The 20,343-nt window shown below is 46.7% G+C and overlaps 1 protein-coding gene across 1 annotated transcript in view; it reads left to right on the top strand.

Moving 5' to 3' along the window:
• LYST (lysosomal trafficking regulator) overlaps window positions 1–20,343 on the top strand; it is a 77,667-nt gene that overhangs the window by 35,581 nt on the left and 21,743 nt on the right. Inside the window, exons 14-27 of the mRNA XM_008149782.3 lie at window positions 442–602; window positions 1,627–1,817; window positions 2,741–2,986; window positions 4,458–4,631; window positions 4,821–4,970; window positions 6,034–6,171; window positions 7,305–7,503; window positions 9,693–9,824; window positions 11,524–12,148; window positions 13,702–13,879; window positions 14,568–14,737; window positions 15,958–16,188; window positions 17,279–17,445; window positions 18,256–18,405. Of these exons, the coding sequence (XP_008148004.2) occupies window positions 442–602; window positions 1,627–1,817; window positions 2,741–2,986; window positions 4,458–4,631; window positions 4,821–4,970; window positions 6,034–6,171; window positions 7,305–7,503; window positions 9,693–9,824; window positions 11,524–12,148; window positions 13,702–13,879; window positions 14,568–14,737; window positions 15,958–16,188; window positions 17,279–17,445; window positions 18,256–18,405 (2,912 nt within the window). The remainder of the gene's footprint in view (window positions 1–441; window positions 603–1,626; window positions 1,818–2,740; window positions 2,987–4,457; window positions 4,632–4,820; window positions 4,971–6,033; window positions 6,172–7,304; window positions 7,504–9,692; window positions 9,825–11,523; window positions 12,149–13,701; window positions 13,880–14,567; window positions 14,738–15,957; window positions 16,189–17,278; window positions 17,446–18,255; window positions 18,406–20,343) is intronic.

Raw genomic sequence — 20,343 nt, 5'->3', positions numbered from 1 at the left:
CACTGGCATTTCGGCGGCGAGTCAGGGCAAAACCTGAAGAAGTGATACTGCTTTTTTCTGAATCGTCTTTGAAGGCCTCAAGGAGGACCTGAGACTTTAGGAGTTGTTTACCAAAATGGGAGACGTCTTGGTAAAATTCGGGGGAGGTGGTTGGGTTGTGTGTGTATGGAAGTCACACGGCTCAGAAAACTTGCAGCAAATGTCAGGTCCCTTCCCGTGGCCGGGGGCCCGATCCTCAGGCACCTCCATTCTGTCCCGTTCCTGGGGCTTGTGGGCAGGCAGCACCCAGAGACAACAGAGTCAGATGTCTGTCTCCCGTTACCTGTTTGATACCGAGCCAAGGAGGTTGTTCAAGCATTTCCCATTATTAAACACTCATGCTTTAAAAATACTTTCCACTGAGTCCTCACTGGTGATTGATCTAACTTTGTTTTAATGTAGGAAACCTGATGTTACTTTGGATTTTATGCTTCCAAGAAAAACAAGTTTGTCATCAGATAGCAATAAAACATTTTGCATGATCGGCCATAGTTTATCATCCCAAGAAGAGTTTTTGCCGTTGGCTGGAAAATGGCACCTGGGAAATTTGCTCCTCTTCAATGGTACATTTTCCCTTCAAAGCATTTCCTAATTTTCCTTTCCATTAACATGTATTAAACTAAGTAAACTATCCTAGATAAAATATGAATCACTCTTTCTTTACTTGTACTTAATAAGTACTGTATTTCCTTGATTTCAATATGACTTTTAAAATATTTTAACATTTTTATAATCTAAATGTTTCTTATAATCGAGATGTACATTTAATGCAGCAGTACACAGCCTACTCACTACCCCCCAAAAAAGAAGCTTAAATCAACTTTATTTTGTAATCCTAGAAAATGCAGTATTATGACAGGTAAACTTAGAATGGTTGCCTCTTTTATAATTTCAATATATTCTATAAAAATAGCAACATTTAGGGAAAAGAAATATATGATTTAAAAAACACATCACTAAACCTGACACATAGTAGCATTCAGACAATATTTATTGAATAGATGGAAGGAATAAAAATATCAAATCATTTCATTTCATTTTATTTTATTTTATTTTATTTTATTTTTTTATATATTTTATTGATTTTTTACAGAGAGGAAGGGAGAGGGATAGAGAGCTAGAAACAACGATGAGAGAGAAACATCGACCAGCTGCCTCCTGCACACCCCCTACCGGGGATGAGCCCGCAACCAATGTACATGCCCTTGACCGGAATCGAACCTGGGACCTTTCAGTCCGCAGACCGACGCTCTATCCACTGAGCCAAACCGGTTTCGGCAAATCATTTCATTTTAAAAAGGAATTTACTGAGGTATACTTTCCATTTATTGAAAAAATAAAACAAAAACCACCCTGTTTTCTAGTTTAAGGAGCAAATAGAAACTTCATTATTTAATTTTATCAAGAGCTAACTTTATGTATATTAATTCATCTTCCATCAATTTGGAAATTGAGGGTTTAGTCGATTTTATAAGATACAGTAAACAACTAAAAGAATCTGGCATAAAAAAATAGTTGATTTCTTGCTTTTTGTGGAAAATCCTGGTTGGAATGTTTTGAATCAGTAACTACCTTTTTGCTCTTCAGGAGCTAAGGTTGGCTCACAAGAGGCCTTCTACCTCTATGCTTGCGGACCCAGCCACACCTCCATAATGCCGTGTAAACACGGCTCGCCTGCCACTGACTACTCCAAATATATCAGTAAAGACATTTTGCAATGTGACCAAATCAGAGAGCTTTTCATGACCAAGAAAGATGTGGACATTGGTCTCTTAATTGTAAGTTTTCATTTTATGTTTAACTTTATAGTAACTATACATATGTATGTTTACTACAGTATATTGTTGTCTTCTGTTTTATTATTGTTGTTGTTATTCTCTTACTGTGCCTAGTTATAAATAAAACTTTATCAGAGAAACATATGTATAAGAAAAAACATGGTACATATAGGGCTCAGTACTGTCCGTGATTTCAGGCATCCACTGGGGGTCCTGGGGTACATGCCCAGTGGGTCAGGTGACAGGGAGCCAGAAGCTGATCGAAATTCCTTTCTGCCCGGGAGAAATACTGAAAGTTCTATTCGGTTTTAGTTAGGTGGGCTGATGGTCTGGGATTTTATTCTCATATAAAGCAATCTCTGATCTTAGAGTCACTTTTATTTTTTTTAACTTATTAAGTTGATTGAGGTGACATTGGTTAATAAAATTACATGGATTTCAAGTATAATTCTATAATACATCGTCTGTGTATTGCATGTGTGTAGTTACCTTTAAATTCAAGCCCAGGAGGAAACTGAAAGGAAAAGAATTGCATACATTGATCCCAAGTTCCCATCTCACGAGGTTGTGACGGTATAATTGTAATATTTACGTTGGAAGAACAGTGGCTGGCATGGGCATGCAGTGGGTGTGGGGCAGCTCTAGCTGTTGTCAGTGGTGATAGCAAGTGTAACTTCAAGTTTACTCTAAAACGATCAAAGCGGAGCCTCAGCCTGGCTGTGGTTTTCACTGTTGGGCACTAAGCGCACACCTGTTCCTCTGGGGGGGCCGCCTTGCAGCTCACATTCACCTTGTTTAGTGTGTCTGTCCCTTTAAACAAAGAAAAGATTTGCTGGGTGTCCTTTTACTTTGGAGGACCTACTTGCTATTTGATAACTGTCTAAGCTTTGCTTCCTTTCTGAGGGAAACTATTTGTGTTTCAGGAAAGCCTTTCGGTTGTCTATACATCGAGCTGCCCTGCTCAGTACACCATCTACGAGCCGGTCATTAGACTTAAAGGTCAGGCGAGAGCCCCGCTCTCCCAAAGGCCCTTCAGCTCGAAGGACGTGCAGAGCGTCTCGCTGGAACCCCAGCATCTGAAGAGCCTCCGGCCCGCTGAGTGTGAGACTCTCCAGGGCGTCCTGCACGAGATCGGGGGCACCGGGATCTTTGTTTTTCTCTTCGCTAGGGTAGGAGTCACTGCTTTTAATGTCACCTAAAGAGAAACTTTCTATGATTGATAAATGTTAGGGTTTCTTTCTGATTACAGAAAAACTATACATCGCCTGTGTTACACTTTTAAGATTGAAAAAATCACACGCCAGTGTGGCTCAGCTGGTTAGAGCGTGTTCCCTTGCACCGAAAGGTGGCAGGTTTGATTCACAGTCAGGGCACATGCCCAGGGCAGGTTCCATCCCTGGTTGGGGCATGTACGGGAGGCAGCCGATCGATGTTTCTCTCTCACATAGATGTTTCTCTCTCTGTTTCTCCCTCTCCCCCTCTCTAAAATCAAAAAAGACTTTTTTTAAAAATCTCATCTTATTTAAGGTGCCATCAAGCTTTCTGCCACACGTGGTTAATCTTTTAATTCATGAAGATTTTAGAAGTTTTCTTTTACCCCAAAATGTAATTAAAATAATTAAATGTTAAATTATAAGATTAAAATTGCCTGTGAGATAAAAACGCATGCTGTAGTGATGATACAGAAGAAATATACTCTTTAAAATAAGGCTTATGAAACTTGTTTTTCCCTTGAAGCTTCCAGATGTATGGAAAAAACCCAAGGGGCACCAAATAAGTATAAAAAATTATTTATTTGAGTTTGAAGTTTTTTTAAAGAGGAGAAATATAAAAAGTTTGACTCCCGTGATGAGTGCTATTGAGCATACATTGCTTGGTTTCCTGTTTGATTGAGTCGTCTGAGGCTGCGAGGGCCTTCCTGGGGCAGCCAGGCAGTCAGCAGTGTGCACTGATTGTTGGAGGGATGGCTGACATCCAGGGCAGGGGACCCGACCTCTCTTTGCTACGAACCATCTGCCTCCCAGGCACTCATATCCTTGTCTAACTAACGCAACTCTGAGCATCTTCCATCTTCAGAATCTTAGCACAAGTATTACTTCTGCAACATAATCACATTTTCACAGTCTCCCTGCCTGGCTTGCTTTCTTTAATGGAATGATTTTTTTCTTAATTTTGTAATGAGGGACCATATCAGTGTTTGTTATTATTAGTGTTTTTATAAATATTTTGTTAGCATTTGACTCACCATACCCTAAGCTATCTTTTCGTCTTCTGCCTTCTTCAGACTTTTTTTTTTGCATTGAATATCTAGTTGAAGATTTCTCCTAGTGTTTTAAAAGAAAAAGTTCTTCATTTAACAACTCGTCATTTGTGATGTATTTTTATAGCTTGTATAATTTCAAAATGCCACCGACTTCTAAGGTTGTTAGTTGTTTTAGTTTATTTGTTATTTTAGAGACAAAATAGTATAGAGTTTGTCTTTCAGTTTTGTTTTATTTATAATTCTTAAAGAATTACAAAGTATGAGCAATAAAAAATTAATGTTCAAATGAAACTGATGGATTAATTACATAATGGTAGATAGTCACATGTTAAATTTTTACTCTCAGCAAATCAGAAAAAACATATCCATTTTTTTAGGTTGTGGAACTCAGTAGCTGTGAAGAAACTCAAGCGTTAGCACTGCGCGTTATCCTCTCGTTAATTAAGTACAACCAGCAGAGAATACACGAGCTGGAGAACTGCCATGGGCTTTCCATGATTCATCAGGTGCTCACCAAGCCAAAATGCACCGTGGGCTCTCACATCCTGAAGGTACGTCCTCGCGGAGTTGACTCTCGTGGTGTCCTGTGCAGTGAGATACTTGATGAAATTTAGAATTACTCAGCAGTTTTCCTTCCAAGTTAATGTTGAGATTGCTCAAGTTGAAAGCTTAATGTTTCTGTTGAATTTTGGGGTGACTCGATCATTAATGCATCCTGTGTTGGTGCGAATTGTCCATAGACCCTCCTGGAAGGTTGCTGTGGTGAAGATATTCTTCATGTCGATGAGAACGGGGAGTTCACGTTAGATGTGGAGTCGAAGGCTATCATCCAGGATGTTAAACTGCTCGAGGAGCTGCTGCTCGACTGGAAGGTCTGGAGGAAAGCAGAGGCACGTGCTTACGCCTTCCGGTGAAAACACGCGGCGGGGCTGTGCCCTCTCAGTGCTGAGCGCCCAGCGCACGCAGTGTTCCCTGCATCGGGAGCGTCTCGTGTGCCTGACTGAGGCTGGGCGCATTCCTCCCTCCCCCGTCCCTGCAGCCACCATTCCACCTTCTGTGTCTATGAGTTTGGCTACTTGAGATGCTTCATTTAAGTGGAATCATTCTGTATCTTTTTGTGCCTGGCTGGTCTCCCTTAACATCATGTCTTCAGGTCCCATGTTGTAGCATCTGGCAAGGTTTCTTCCCTTTTTAAGACTGAAAAGTGGTCCAGTGTGTGTGTGTGTGTGTGTGTGTGTGTGTGCGCGCGCGCGCCACATTTTCTTTATCCGTTCATCGGTCGCTGGACGTGTGGGTTGCTCCCCCATCTCGGCGACTGTGCACAACACTGCAGTGAACGTGGGCGTGCGGATGCCTCCTCCAGGTCCTGTTTTCAGTTTGTTTGAATGTGTAAACCCAGAAGTGGGGGTGCTGAATCAGGTGGTGCTTCTGATTTTCATTTTTTGAGGACTCTCCACACTCTTTTCTGTAAGAGCTGCACCATTTTACCGTCCCACCAGCCACGTGCCAGGGTTCCACTTTCTCTGCTCGCCAGCAATGTTATTTTCTGTGTGAGGGGTTGCTGTTTTTTTCACAACGGCCACTCTTTTGGGTGTGAGGTGACACTGCGTGCAATATGGCCTTAGGTGCTCTAGACCAGGCGTCCTCAAGCTACAGCCCGCGGGCCACAGGCGGGTGTTTTTGCCGTTTTGTTTTTTTACTTCAAAATAAGATATGTGCAGTGTGCATAGGAATTTGTTCATAGTGTTTTTTTAAACTATAGTCCGGCCCTCCAACGGTCTGAGGCACAGTGACCTGGCCCCCTGATTAAAAAGTTTGAGGACCCCTGCTCTAGACCATCAACCGTCCCACGGCCTTCGAGGATGGATAGTATTTTCAAAAAGTGAGCTCTCTCGGGTTATTGGATAAAGAGAAGAACATCTTTTCAACATCGTTGTCGGTGTGTGTTCGCAGCCAGGTGTGTGGGAGGCGCTGCTGGCGGCCCTGGAAGTGCTCATCCGGGCAGACCACCCGCAGCAGATGTTCAATGTCAAGCAGCTGCTGAGAGCGCGAGTCGTTCATCACTTCCTGCTGACTTGTCAGGTTCTGCAGGTACGTTCCTCGTAGCTTTGCCCTGGGAGGCATTTTTTGCAATGACTTGTGTTTAGTTACCAATACTATGGACTCGAGTTCTTGTCAGGGGAATGTTTCTCTTTTCCCACTTCTCTCCTTTCCCGGTTCCCTTCTTTCAGCAAATAGTCAGGAGTTTTCCAACCCCTGCCTCTTACAGTTTGACCTTTACACTGTCATTATTCCTAACTCAGTGACAAACGAAAGAGGAACAGCTGCTGAGTTTCTGAGATGCTCCGTTATGCTGGATATAAGAATAATTGTGTAGTCTCTTGACCATCAACAATAGTGAAAGTTTAACTTGTTCCGAGCTTTGCACAGTGGCAGCATCGTAGCCAATGAGGTTTACCTGAGGCGCGATGATTGCTAACGAAACCTTGGTCCACATTCTTAAATAACAACACAGCCTGCCCTTCCCCTCTCTCCGCGTGCTCTCACTCTGCTCATGTGTGATTTGTTAGTTTTATGTCTATTATGACATTGCGGTTTATTTCCTCCTGCGAAGCCCCTGCGGGCAGGGTTGATCACACTAACCCAGTGCCTGGCACACACAAGGTGGGTGCAGGCCCCTCGCTGACTGAATATTGATGAGCCGTGCCCCCATCACTGGTCCTCTCAGTCACTTTCTTTGTATATCCATTTAGAAACTTGTTGGCCAGTTTGCAGTGAGTTTATCTGACAGTGTGAAGTTTTTCTTCAGTCTTCCCATGTCAGAAAAGTAACACATAAATTTGGATACTTCAATATATAGTCTCACATCCGTATTATTTCTAAAATCCTGGAGTTAGCAACTCTGCCCAAGGTCACCCAGTAGTCAGCGGAGGCGCCGAATGCAAACCCGGGCAGCCTGCGTGCCTGGTGGGGATGCTGGTCGGCTTTCCCCAGTCGCCAGGATAAGTGGGCTGCAGTGAAATCACTGCTGATTTTCATGTGCTGTAATAGCAGAATTACTTGAATTGAGAAATGGCAACTCAATGTAATGGTGAATATGGTAGACCAGAGAGGTAAATCTACACGGTTCTATCTTAAAAGGAGTATCTTGCTTAAATGAAAAATGGAAGTTAAGTTGACAGTTCTCTTTAAATCTAAGGAGAGTTTGGTTTTTATTTTTTCAGGAACACAAAGAGGGGCAGCTTACCTCCATGCCCCGAGAGGTTTGTAGATCATTTGTGAAAATTATAGCAGAAGTCCTTGGATCTCCTCCAGATTTGGAATTATTGACAATTATCTTCAATTTCCTTTTAGCAGTTCACCCTCCTACTAATACTTACATTTGTCACAACCCAACAAACTTCTACTTTTCTTTGCACATAGGTAGGTATAATCATTGTTGTTAGATCTTGGCTGTCTCCATTCTTGTTTTTTCTTCCCACTTCACCCACATTTGTTTGATACCCATTGAATGGCGTCTATGTGATAGAAACTGCCCTCCTTACACCTGGTGGGGACGGGGCAGAGGGCTGTGAAATGAACCAGGCGTGGTCTCTGCCCTCAGAGAGCTTAAATGCCCAGAGAGAGGAGGCATAACTCGGACAACTACAGTAGGGGACAGTCCTTGGTGAGTACCTCGTAGAGACCACAGAAGACTGATCTGAGGAGCGAGGTACAGCCGGCAGCTGTGGACGAGAAGAGTGAATGCGCACACCTCTGACACTGAGGAATTTGGGTAGAATTTGATAGGCAGCTGGGAGAATTTGCATTCCAGATGAAGAGAATGACGTAAAGGGAGGGACAGTAGAAAGGAAAAATAGAGACTAATGAATTTTACCTAAGTATAGGGGGTCTATAAAAGGAGTAGTGAGAAATGTAAATATAAATATAGTTTGGGACCATCGTTTATTTTTTTCTCTAAGGGCATATTCACTGAGTCTTCGGATGTAAGAATTGGAACTTGTAGCATTGTAGTTAGGGCTCGCTGGAGGGTTTTTTGTTGTGTCTGTCTTGAGCAAAAAGATCTGGTAGAAGTCAGTTATTGCAGCGAACTCCAGAAAGGGAGACCACCCACCTAGAAGTGAGTCGAAGCTCCAAGAGTAGATGAGACTGAAGAATGTGGAGGGAAAGGAGGCGAAGGAGAGAACTGTTGGCAATAATGCCATTGGGAGGGCGGGAGAGAGAGGGATCGATTGGCAGGCAAGGAAGGTGGGCTCCTCAGATGGTGAGAAGCACCCAGAAGATGTGATGTGGTGAGAAAGCGAGCAAGCCCAGACCTGGGGGAAAGCTAGATAGTAACTTTAGGGAGGAAAAGTGTAAGAAATGAATAAATGGATCCAGCAGCAGTAAAGATCCAGGTGAGATCAGGCCCGTTGAATCGTCAGGTTCAGCGCACACTCAGTGATGAACGTGCCGTCACGGTCTGGGGGAGGGTCATCGCAAAGATGAGTAAAACATGGTCCCTTCCCTGAAGGCCTCACAGCCTAGAAGCGGGGAGAGACAGAAAAAGGTAGTTCCACTGTGTGGAAGGCTGCCTTACATCGATGGTAGCACAGAGAGAGCATGGAGGGGGTAGGCCTGGAGGCTGCGTGACTCTCTGGGTCCTAAGGGTGACCAGGAGTGGAAGGGAAGGGCCTCCCAGGACAGCAGGCAGCTGGACCGGGGGCTGGGAGAACAGGAGGCTGAAGTGTGATGTAAGGAAAAGGCTGGAGAGGGTCTGGGGCCAGATCATGGAGGTTCTCGCAGACACGCTTGTCCAGAGGGGTCAGGAGACAGCAGAGAGGCCGGGCAGGCTTTCAGCACGGGTGGCATTTGGAGAGAGAGCTGGTGGCCATGAGGACGTGAGGGTGACCACTGTCCGTCACTTAGAATCCGTGACAGTAACCCAGGTCGGAGGTGACAAGAGCCTGTGTTATAGGCTGTGCGGGCATGAGGAGAGGTCAGGAAACGGGAACTGAGGTCCGAAGTCTGGAGTGTGACTGGATGTGGGTGGAGGGAAGGTAGTGGTTCAGACGGCTCCAGGTCTCTGCATGGGAAGTGGGCGCTTCCACCCAACCAGAGAATAGAATGGGAGCCAAGTCAGGGCAGAAAGACAATTCAGGTTTAGATTTGTCGCGTTCATGTTGCAGTTAAGAAATCCAGCCTTGAATTTGTAAGTGTGAAGGTCAGAAAGGAAGATTAAGCTGTAGCTATCAATTTTGTAGTCATTTGGGGCCTTGAAGAGGATATATATATATATATAAATATAAGGGTCCTTTCCTCAGTGAATGGGAGATGAACAGTCTCCTTAGAGAGATCAGATTAACATAAAAAGTGAGTAAGTTTGCTGCTGTCCAGCTACAGAAATAACTAAGTACACAAGGAAAATAGTAATAGTCTCACAAAGCTACGGTAAGAGATTGTCCCGGACTCACAGGTCACATGTGCCTTGGTATAAAGCATGCTGTGTTTTTCACTTTGAACATCTTTTGTATTTTTTTAAAGTTGCAGTAAGATTTGCTTTTAACGTTAAATTTTTGTTTTGCCCTTAAAAATGTTACTGTCTCAACGGGTGTGTTTTATTCTGACTCTAGATGGCAAGATCTTCCAGGAGAAAGTGGACTCGATCGTGTCCCTGAGGCACTCCAGCAGCGGAGGGAGGGCCGCCCCGGGCCCGGGGCTGATGTCCATAAGTCCGTCTGGCTTCACCGCGTCCCCGCCCGAAGGTAGAAACCGTGAGAATGAAAGCACAGCCCCTCGCTTAGTTCTGAGTCGAGGCAGATGCGTACAGTGTTTCATCACGACAGCACCACCTGACGTTCCCACTAAACAAGTGAAAGTGTTAGAATATGTTTAGGAATCCATTTCCCTGCTTCCGGCTTCCGTGGCTCCGTCCGACAGGACATGCTCAGGAGAACCTGGGGGCGGGTGGGCTCTGCCCCTCTTCTCACGGGCATTTGTCTTGAGCTTCTGAGTCACCTCCCCTGTCCTCAGAGCTCTGTGGGGCCTACTCTCCCCCTCCCACCGAGCTCATCACTCCAGAGGGACCGCGCTTGCCGTGTGAGTGGCCTTCGGTACCCCAGCCTCACACTCATTGCTCCAGGGACCTTTCCCTCCGCCTGACCTGCCAGGGTGCACGCGTCTGCCCTGGACCCGCAGCAGCAGGGGTGCCCTGTCCCCGCAGCAGGCTCCTGTCTGGTTTCTCTATCGCCCTTCCACCTGCCCTCTGCCTGTTTTCCTCATCCAGCCCAGATCCCTTCAGTCGGCAGTTTCCTTGACCCCGTCTTCAGCTTCCTGTCCTCCTGGCCTTTGTGTTCCGGACCTGAAACCCTAAGCGTGCTGTCTCCCCGTCCTCACGCTGCCGAAGCGGCTGAGAAAGTGCTTGCTGAGGGCCCTGCCATGACCAGGTCTCCCCTGTGCTGGCCGCCAACGCCGGCTGCCCTGTAATTTCTCTGTGTTCAGAATTCCCTTCGCTGCTTCCTAATGTACCCCAACAGTCTGCCTCATCTCCGCTGGTAGAGAGAAGATGGGGTGTGTCCTGGCTGGAAACTGGCTTTGGGCCCTTTCCTGCTGCTGGCCTGCCCCGCCTGAGGCCTTGCTTTCACTGAAACCTCCCCTCCGTGCTGTCTCGGGCTGCATAGCCAATATGATCTCACTTCACCCTGAAAGCAGCCTTTACCTAGATCCATGGTCGGCAAACTGCGGCTCGCGAGCCACATGTGGCTCTTTGGCCCCTTGAGTGTGGCTCTTCCACAAAATACCACGTGCGGGTGCGCACGTACAGTGCGATTGAAACTTCGTGGCCCATGCGCAGAAGTCGGTTTTGGGCTCTCAAAAGAAATTTCAATCGTTGTACTGTTGATATTTGGCTCTGTTGCTAATGAGTTTGCCAACCACTGACCTAGACCATTCCACATCCTCATTCTCATGTGCAGAAACCAGCAGCCATAGAATTCATGGTGACCCCGCCTTCTAATCACAGAACTGGCACTTGAATCCAGGTGTAGCTGCAAAGTCCACTCCTTCCACTTCCCCAAACTGTCCCAGCAGGGGAATTACGTTTCCCCTAACTTCGCTGCCATAGAATCATCCGTCCTAATGATTTTGGCTCATTCAGGTCATAGTGTATTTGTTAAGTAGATGGGAAAAGACATACATTTTTAGAAGATTTTAATAAAGAATAGCTAAGAGAAAACAAGTTCAGGCACTGAGGAATTCTAAACATTAGTTACTAGGAACATTGACCTATCTGTATTCTTTTTTTTTAAATCCTCACTCGAGGGTATTTTTCCATTGGTCTTATTAGAGAGCAAAAGAGAGAGGGAGAGACAGAGAAACATCGATGTGAGAGAGACACATGAATTGGTTGCCTCCTGCAGGAGCCCAACCAGGTGTTTAGGTGGCGTTTCTCTCCTCTCTTCCCAGGACACAGCTCCTCCGGCAGCATTCCCCCGCAGACCGGGGCCAGCCTGCGGCGCTGCAGAAGCCTGCCCGCACTCCCCACGTCCTCCCTCCTGCCGCCCCGGACACTGGCCGGAGGCTCGGACGGGGGCATCGACAGGCTCCCGAGTGCTGCAGGCAGCCCTGCGGTTCCCCAGCCTGAGCAGTGGAACTCCCCCGGGAGCTCAGAGGCGCTGAAGCAGGGCGAGGAGGAGGCGTCCATCAGCAGCTGCGAGTCTGCAGAGGCTGTCTGCGAGGTGGACGCTGCCCTTCCGAGACCAGCCTCTGTGGGCGATGTCCCCAGAGGAACGCTGGAGTGTCCGGGGGTCGGAGTCGATCCGAAGGAGTTGGAGGCAGAGCCCAGAGCGGACGGTGACAGCCCCGGGGACGAGTCCTGCCCACGCCGCCCTGACTACCTGCGGGGACTGGCCTCATTCCAGCGCAGCCAGAGCACCGTGGCGAGCCTGGGGCTGGCCTTCCCCTCGCAGAGCGGGTCTGCCGCCGTGCGCCGCTGGCCGAGCCTGGTCGACAGGAACGCCGAGGACTGGGCCAGCCTGGCCTTCTCTCCGGGTTATGAGCCCAACTACCTCCGCACTGCACATGCTCCCAGGTAGTCACACATGTCTGCGAGCCCTCCCTCCACACGTTTCACTGTTCTTCTAAGAATTCTATGCTTCTAGAAACGTCTTCATTATGTCACTTCTTAATATAACGTATATCGACGGCAAACAGAAAGACACCTTTCTCCTTGTTTTAATCCTCAGTAATAATGAATTCCATATTTAACCAAATGCTAAACCATAAATAGCTCTCAAAAAAAACGGTCTGTACTTTATTTAATTCTTTGTGGTTATTAGAGAAAAACTCTTCAGTTCAGGGAAATGATGACTTACTGTTGTTTCCTGAAGCTCCTTGACAGCGAGGTCCCTGGGACCGCGGGCGCTGATGGGAGCGCCTCATGCGCTGTCGGCACAGCAGACACTGGCCACGTGCCTTCGAGCACTGAAGTGTGGCTGGTGCAGAGGAGCTGACTTTTTACCTAGTTTTATTTTTAAATTATTTTTATTGATTTCAGAGAAAAAGGAAGAGAGAGAGAAACATCAGTGATGAGCGAGAATCATGGATTGTCTGCCTCCTGCACGCCCCCAACTGGGGATGGAGCCCACAACCCCGGGCATGTGCCCTTGACTAGAGTAGAACCCGGAACCCTTTAGTCACAGGCCAGTGTTCTATCCACTGAGCCAAACCGCTAGGGCTTTACCTGATTTTAAATAGTTCAGAGAGCACTCTTGCTCTAGCTGGTGTGGCTCAGTTGGTTGGAGCATCATCCCATACACCAAAAGGTGGCGGGTTCAGTTCCTGATCAGGGCACATACCCGGGTTTCAGGTTCGATCCCCAGTTGGGGTTCATGCAGAAGCAACCCAATGATTCCCTCCCTCCCTCCTTCCCTCCCTCCCTCCCTCCCTCCCTTCCTCTCTCCCTGTCTCTCTCCCTCCCTCCCTCCCTCCCTCCCTCCCTCCCTCCCTCCCTCCCTCCCTCCCTCCCTCCCTCCCTCCGGTGTAGGATAGAAGAGTGTTTAGGAGACTGTCTGCCTAAAAGTATTGGTGACAAACCTGATGGTAAATTTGTGAATCACAGTTAAATCAGGAAGCATTTTCAAATGTTAACATTAAGAATGTTTCACATGTTAAAATCAGTCATGTTCCACATCGCGACAGTTTAGGCCAGTGGTTGGCAAACTGCGGCTCACGAGCCACATGCGGCTCTTTGGCCCCTTGAGTTTTTAGCAAAGGCCAGCTTAGGAGGACCCTAATTAAGTTAATAACAATGTACCTACCTATATAGTTTAAGTTGAAAAAATGTGGCTCTCCAAAGAAATGTCAACCGTTGTCCTGTTGATATTTGGCTCTGCTGACTAAGGAGGTTGCCGACCACTGGGCTAGGCAATAAGGGATCACGTGGCCGGCAGTGGTGTACATCCGCTGCGTGTGCAGGGCCGTGCACTCGGTGATGGCACGGGATGACATCACTCACGGTGCATTTCTCAGAACGCCTAAGAAATCAAGCTATGTGGCTCAAGACTGTACGCATCACGATTCTTACGGGAGTCGTGCCCTGGTCTCCATGACGCTGTGTGAGTGGGTGTGTCCGCTCTGTTGCAGGGTCACTGAGGACACGCTGGTCCCCATCTGCTGTGGGCTGTACGAGCTCCTCAGTGGGGTGCTCCTCATCCTGCCTGACGCGATGCTGGAGGACGTGATGGACAAGCTCATTCAGGCCGAGGCGCTGCTGGTCCTGGTGAACCACCCCTCCCCTGCCATCCAGCGGGGCGTCATTCAGGTGAGTGTGTGTGGGAAGCAGAGCCTGTCACACTGTGAGCGGGTCACTGGGAAGGGGGGAGGCGGCAGCGTTCTCTGCGAGGGGCACAGAGGTCCGGGGGAAGGGACGGGTTCCTGACACAGGTGCCTTGTAATGACACGGGGGGCAGGACAGGAACAGGTTAGCCCTGGCGGCTAGGGGGATGGGCTCCTGTGCTCTGAGCACGGATCCATGGAAGAAGTGATTTCGGGAGGAAAATAATTAATGTGGTTTTACGCATGTCATGTTTAAGATGCTAGGGAGGGTGGAATGGAGGCCTGTGCTTAGGGTAGAAACAGGTCCAGGTGCTACCCACGTGCCAACAGAGAGAGCGCAAAACTGTGGCCAATATGTTCCCTTCAGAATTGGGCACAGACGTTCTACGTGCACTTGACGAAGGCGGCCAGTCCACCAGGGGTCACGTTCAGCTAAAAAGCGAGTTTCCCGTCACAAAAGTATTAAGGTCTCCAAGGTGGAGTCATCACTAGCATTCTGTAGCCTTCAGAGACTAAGTGTGTCCCCTTTTGCTATGGAGGTGGCATTGTTCTTAGCTTTCTATGTCCTAGACACATGAAATTAAATGGTAACTTACAAGTGCAATAACTGTCTGATGTGTATACACTACATAAAGTCTTAATACATTCTTTAACTTGTCTTAATTTTCCCCTAGCTGTTAGATGTGTATTTCAATAGAGCATCTAAGGAACAGAAAGATAAGTTTCTGAAGAATCGGGGCTTTTCCTTGCTAGCCAACCAGTTGTACCTTCACCGGGGAACTCCAGAGCTGTTAGACTGCTTCATAGAAATGTTCTTTGGTCGACATATTGGCCCTGATGACGAGTAAGTGGGTTCTTCCCTCCCCCGCAATTGAGGCTCGTTTGTCCTCAATGTAAAATCTAAGAAACTGTCTTTAACAAAAGCACTTGGTCTTCCTTTGTATTTCATTCACTAGCTGGGGACGAGACAGGTGAATGCTGTATCAAAGGAAAGAAAGTGAGAGTGGAGATTTGGCATCTAGTGTTCTCAGGGGGAGGTCCCTAACAGAAACTCAGCAACTGATGCCAGGATCCCTGGAGAGGCCCCTCCCACCCCTCGCCTTCAGGCCGTCCGGGGGCGGAGCCAGCCCCTCACCTGGAACCCCTGGGGCACTGATGCTGAGCTCTGGCCTGGTGCAATGCTGAAGGATTAGCAAACAAGCCCAAAAATAAAAGAGCACTTTCTTCCAAACCAGAAGTTTAGCAGGAAAGTTAAACTGTGATTTCTGTCTATGACAGAGAGAAATGAGTGTCTCATTATTATTATTATTATTATTATTATTATTATTATTGTTATTACTAGAGGCCCAATGCATGAAATTCGTGCAAGGGGCTCGACTCTTGCAGCCTCAGCTTCCTCGGGAAGGTCGTCTGGCTGTTCGGTCTAATTAGCATATTAGCTCTTTATTATAGGATTATTCAGTAGACCAGTTCAGGCCTGGCAGACTTGCCTTATTGCAGTCAGGAGAGCAGTGCTTTTCATCTGTGCACAGCTTTGGGCTCTTTCAGAGCGGTTCTGCGTTATCTCATTTGATTCTCACAACAGCCTTGAGAAGAATGGTAGAGATCACCACCCATATTTGACAGATCAGGAAAATAGGCACAAAATGCTTGAATAATCTCCCTCCGTGACTGAGGCAAATCGTATGGGGACAAGAGGTCCAGACTTTTTGCTAGACCTCGGTTTACTAGCTCATGTCTGTCAAATGCTGTGTAACATTATTATTATTTTCCTCTGCACTTGTTATGGAGATAACGAAGGGGCCGATGGATGAATTGAAGTGAGTCCATTAAAACTATGAAATTATTTCTGTGTTTCATTTGTACAGGACAGACTTCTAACAGCACCTTTTATCTTATTTTTGGAGGGGTCTATAATCTAAAAAAAGATGAACAATCCATGTTCCACAATTTTACTTTATAGCCTCAAAATCAGGTTAACCGAACGGCCCATATTGCAATCACTTTTCCTTCTTTCGTGGTTAATTGCTTTACTGTGCTCTTACCTGTGCATTATTATTGTAGGTTTGATCAGGAAGATGTGAAGAACCTGGAAGTTTTCCAGAAGTGGGCTGTCATTCCTGTCCTGGGACTAATAGAGACCTCTCTGTATGACAACACGCTCCTGCATAACATTCTTCTACTTCTTCTCCAAATACTCCATTCCTGTGCGAAGGTAGCAGACATGTTGTTGGATAATGGCCTTCTCTACGTGCTGTGTAACACAGTAGCAGCCCTGAACGGACTGGAAAAGAAGTAAGTTGTAAATCATCATTTGAAGCTACATCAGATAAATATTTCAGAAACGGGGAACTTTAGTAATAGGCTACATTAAAGCATCTGGTTTTTCATAATACTTTCAAAGAACTTTTTTTTTACAAAACATTAAGTAAGATTAAATTTGGAGGGGACATAGTTTCCATCATTTTCAACAAAGTTTTGTAATCAGAAGATATTTATATGACTTTTTAGGTATTTAGAACCTGAAGACAAGTTGAAAAAGTAGGCTTACAGTTGTTCATATGGAAAATAATACAATAATTAAGAAATAAGAATATGGTAATTAACTGTCACGTACTCACAACTGTAAACCTACTTTTGCCCTCCCTATATATTTACCAAGCTCCCACTATAGTCTTGTAAACATTACTATGCCATCAGAAACAGGAGCTTGAGGATTAGGGAAATATAGTCACGTGACGACCACACAGCTAGTAAAGTGTGTGAGGTTCAGAGAGTTAATCAATGGATCCAAGTTCATCTCTGAGAAGCCTTCTCAGAACGTTGCTGTTCATACCTACGAACTCTCCACCTTGGTGTGGGCTCAGAACCTGCCTGTCTGTTCCCAGAGTAGCTCCTGTTAACTTGTGTCTTTTTTTTGTTTTGTTTTGCTTTTTTAAAAAAAATATTTTTATTGATTTCAGAGAGGAAGGGAGAGGGAGAGAGATAGACACATCAATGATGAGAGAGAATCATTGATCGGCTGCCTTCTGCACACCCCCCACTGGAGATTGAGCCCTCAACCTGGGCATATGCCCTTGACCAGAATCGAACGCGGGACCCTTCAGTCCACAGGTCGATGCTCTATCCACTGAGGCAAACCATCCAGGGCTTAACCTGTGTTTTCACACTTACCACCCTTTACCGTTTATCTCTTTACTTGCCTGGTTCTTTGCAAGACTATCAGCTTTTTGACAGATGTCAGTGTGTGTCCTCACGTGTCAGTTTTCAGCCTGCAAGTCGTGTTGCCTGCCACAGGGTGAGCGTGGGTCGGTAGTGAGTGAATGCTTGCTGGCGGAGCAGAATTAACCGTTCTCTCTGCTTAAATCCTTTTCTGTTTCTTTAGCATGCCTTTGAATGAATACAAGTTGCTTGCTTGTGATATACAGCAACTTCTCGTAGCCGTCACAGTTCACGCTTGCAGCTCCTCGGGCCCCCAGTACTTTAAAGTGATCGAAGACCTCATTGTGCTGCTTGGGTATCTTCAAAACAGCAAGAGCAAGAGGACTCAGAGTAAGTTCATCTTTAAGGGGTTTGGGGGGCGTTGTATAGTAGCCAAAAAGCTTAATTGAACCGAATCGATTTCTTCTTGGAAACTGTTTTACTGAAAGCTTAATTTTGTGATGATATCTATCAGCTCTAAAAAGCAGCCTTTTTAAGTGGTAAAAATAAAAATAAAGAGTGATGCCTCTATGTAATTAGTAGCTGGCAACATATTAAAAGAAGCCATTGATTTTTCTTACCAAGTAGAATTAAAAGGCTAATGTTGAATAATAATGCCCTTTAGTTTGCTTTAATGGCAAATATTAAAGAGAGTATGAAACAAAAATGTGAGAATTTCTGGTTAAACTTTTACCGTATCTATTAAAAAGTTTGTTCTTTAAAACAATTACATAAAATGAAATAAATGTGTGGGATAGTATTTTATAGTGACCATTTGGAAATTTGCTTTAAAATTGCTTTGAAAGAGCAATTTTAAAATGTTTATGTTGATTTAAAATTTTTGGAAATATTTGATTTCAGAGAGGAAGGAGAGAGAGAGAGAGAAACATCAATGTTGAGAGAGGATCATTGATTGGCTGCCTCCTGCATGCCCCCCACTGGGGATCGAGCCCACAACCTGGGCATGTGCCCTTCACTGGAATTGAACCTGGGACCCTTCAGTCTGCAGGCCACCGCTCTATCCACTGAGCCAAGCCAGTTAGGGCTGATTTAAATGTCAATTCTGATAAAACACTATTGACAGTTTCGATACTGTGTAACTATAGAAATCAGAGTTGACAGCCACGTAGCTTGCAGACATTGTGGTGCCTGCGTTTTCAGGCATGGCCGTCGCGCTGCAGTTCCGCGTCCTCCAGGCCGCCATGGAGTTCATAAGGACCACCGCGACCCACGACGCGGACAGCCTCACCGAGTCCTTCCAGGCACCTTCTCCCCATCACACGGTCTTTCTGAAGCGGAAGAGCATTGCGGGTGAGTGTTGAAATTGCGTTTTAGTAATTATGAATTGTAGGCTGCTGGGCTTTCCTGTGTTCCGAAGCCATTCACGTTTTTAAATGCTATCAGTTTAAGAACTTGGGCTGTAAATATGAGGAAGTGTTCCTCCCAGAAGAAGCTGCTCGCTGCTTTCTTCGCTGTGCTTTTCCCATGTAGTTACCTCCGAGCACCTGCCTCATGCTAAGCCCTGCGTTCAGTGTAGGCGGTACACTGACTTAAAGGCAGACACAGCATCTGCCCTTGCAGATGATGAGAGAGTAGAGAAGTGTGGTGAGACTGTAACAGGGCGGCCCGCTTACATCAGGAGGCGGGGAAGTGTCTGCGGAGCTGAGATTTAAGGTCATAAAGGACACAAAGGCGTCAGAAAGGGAGAGGTCAGGAGGCGGGTGTCCCAGGCAGAGGCGGCGGCTCACGGGAGGAGCTGAGGCCGGAGAAGAGAAGGAAGCTGCTGTCCCACTGCCAGGTTATCCCCGTGTGTCAGTCTGACTCCCGGGCACCACTGCCAGGTTAGCCCGTGTCAGTCTGACTGCCGGGCACCCCTGCCAGGTTAGCCCGTGTCAGTCTGACTGCCGGGCACCACTGCCAGGTTAGCCCGTGTCAGTCTGACTCCCGGGCACCACTGCCAGGTTAGCCCGTGTCAGTCTGACTGCCGGCACCACTGCCAGGTTATCCCCGTGTCAGTCTGACTGCCGGGCACCACTGCCAGGTTATCCCCGTGTCAGTCTGACTCCCGGGCACCACTGCCAGGTTATCCCCGTGTGTCAGTCTGACTCCCGGGCACCACTGCCAGGTTAGCCCGTGTCAGTCTGACTGCCGGGCACCACTGCCAGGTTAGCCCGTGTCAGTCTGACTCCCGGGCACCCCTGCCAGGTTAGCCCTGTGTCAGTCTGACTCCCGGACACCACTGCCAGGTTAGCCCCGTGTCAGTCTGACTCCCGGGCACCACTGCCAGGTTAGCCCGTGTCAGTCTGACTTCCGGGCACCCCTGCCAGGTTATCCCCGTGTCAGTCTGACTGCCGGCACCACTGCCAGGTTATCCCCGTGTCAGTCTGACTGCCGGCACCACTGCCAGGTTAGCCCGTGTCAGTCTGACTGCCGGGCACGTGCTTTCACTCATCCCACCACCCAGTGATCCTCGCCTCTGTGTGGTACAGACATCTTTCCATGGACATACATATAGAAAGAACACACTTTAACAAGTGCATAATCTGTTATATTGATTTGCCGTGACAGTCTTTCCTAACTTTTACCAATCAACAAAGGTGTTATGCTTTTTTACTTTTCTGTTTTTGCTATTGTAAACAGGGCAGCAATATACATTTTTTTTTATTTGCTTCATTTTTTGTCTCAAAGGTGACTCTACCCACCAAAATGTAATAACTAAAAGTACCGATTACCTGAAAGAGTGGACAATCTAAAATGCTATTAAAATATTTAAATATCTTAAGGATGAGTCATTAAAACTTGCCGTATTTTAGACACGTGTAATCATGTTTATAGAGGCTGTTTATGGAAACTGATCTGTGTTTTCCTGACCTAAAACAAAGGTTCAATTCCAGTGAAGGGCGCCGCTCTTCCTCCCCTCCCGAGACGCCATTTTCGTTCCTATGGTCACCTCCCGATGCCCTCCTCCTCCCGTGCGTTCAGGCGAGACTCCTTCCCCGCAGGCTCTTCCGGATCCGCTCCCTGGGTGGCACCTCTCGGAGCAGGTGCAGTAACGCTGCTGAATGCCAGCTCTCCTGTCCACCTGGGGAAACGTTGCTCAGGAAATGCTCTTGGGATTGAATCCAAGCGACACATATGCAGCAGATGGCTCAATAGCAAATCACTGGGATGATGCTCACCTTTCTGATCTCCTCACCTTCCTTTGACTGATTTCTGCTGTGTCACTATATACACTTTCAGAACTATTTT

This window comes from Eptesicus fuscus, chromosome 24 (assembly GCF_027574615.1).
Source record: "Eptesicus fuscus isolate TK198812 chromosome 24, DD_ASM_mEF_20220401, whole genome shotgun sequence".
Taxonomy (NCBI): domain Eukaryota; kingdom Metazoa; phylum Chordata; class Mammalia; order Chiroptera; family Vespertilionidae; genus Eptesicus; species Eptesicus fuscus.
Note: the sequence above shows the minus strand (reverse complement) of the source record. Positions and strands in the feature narration are given on the sequence as shown.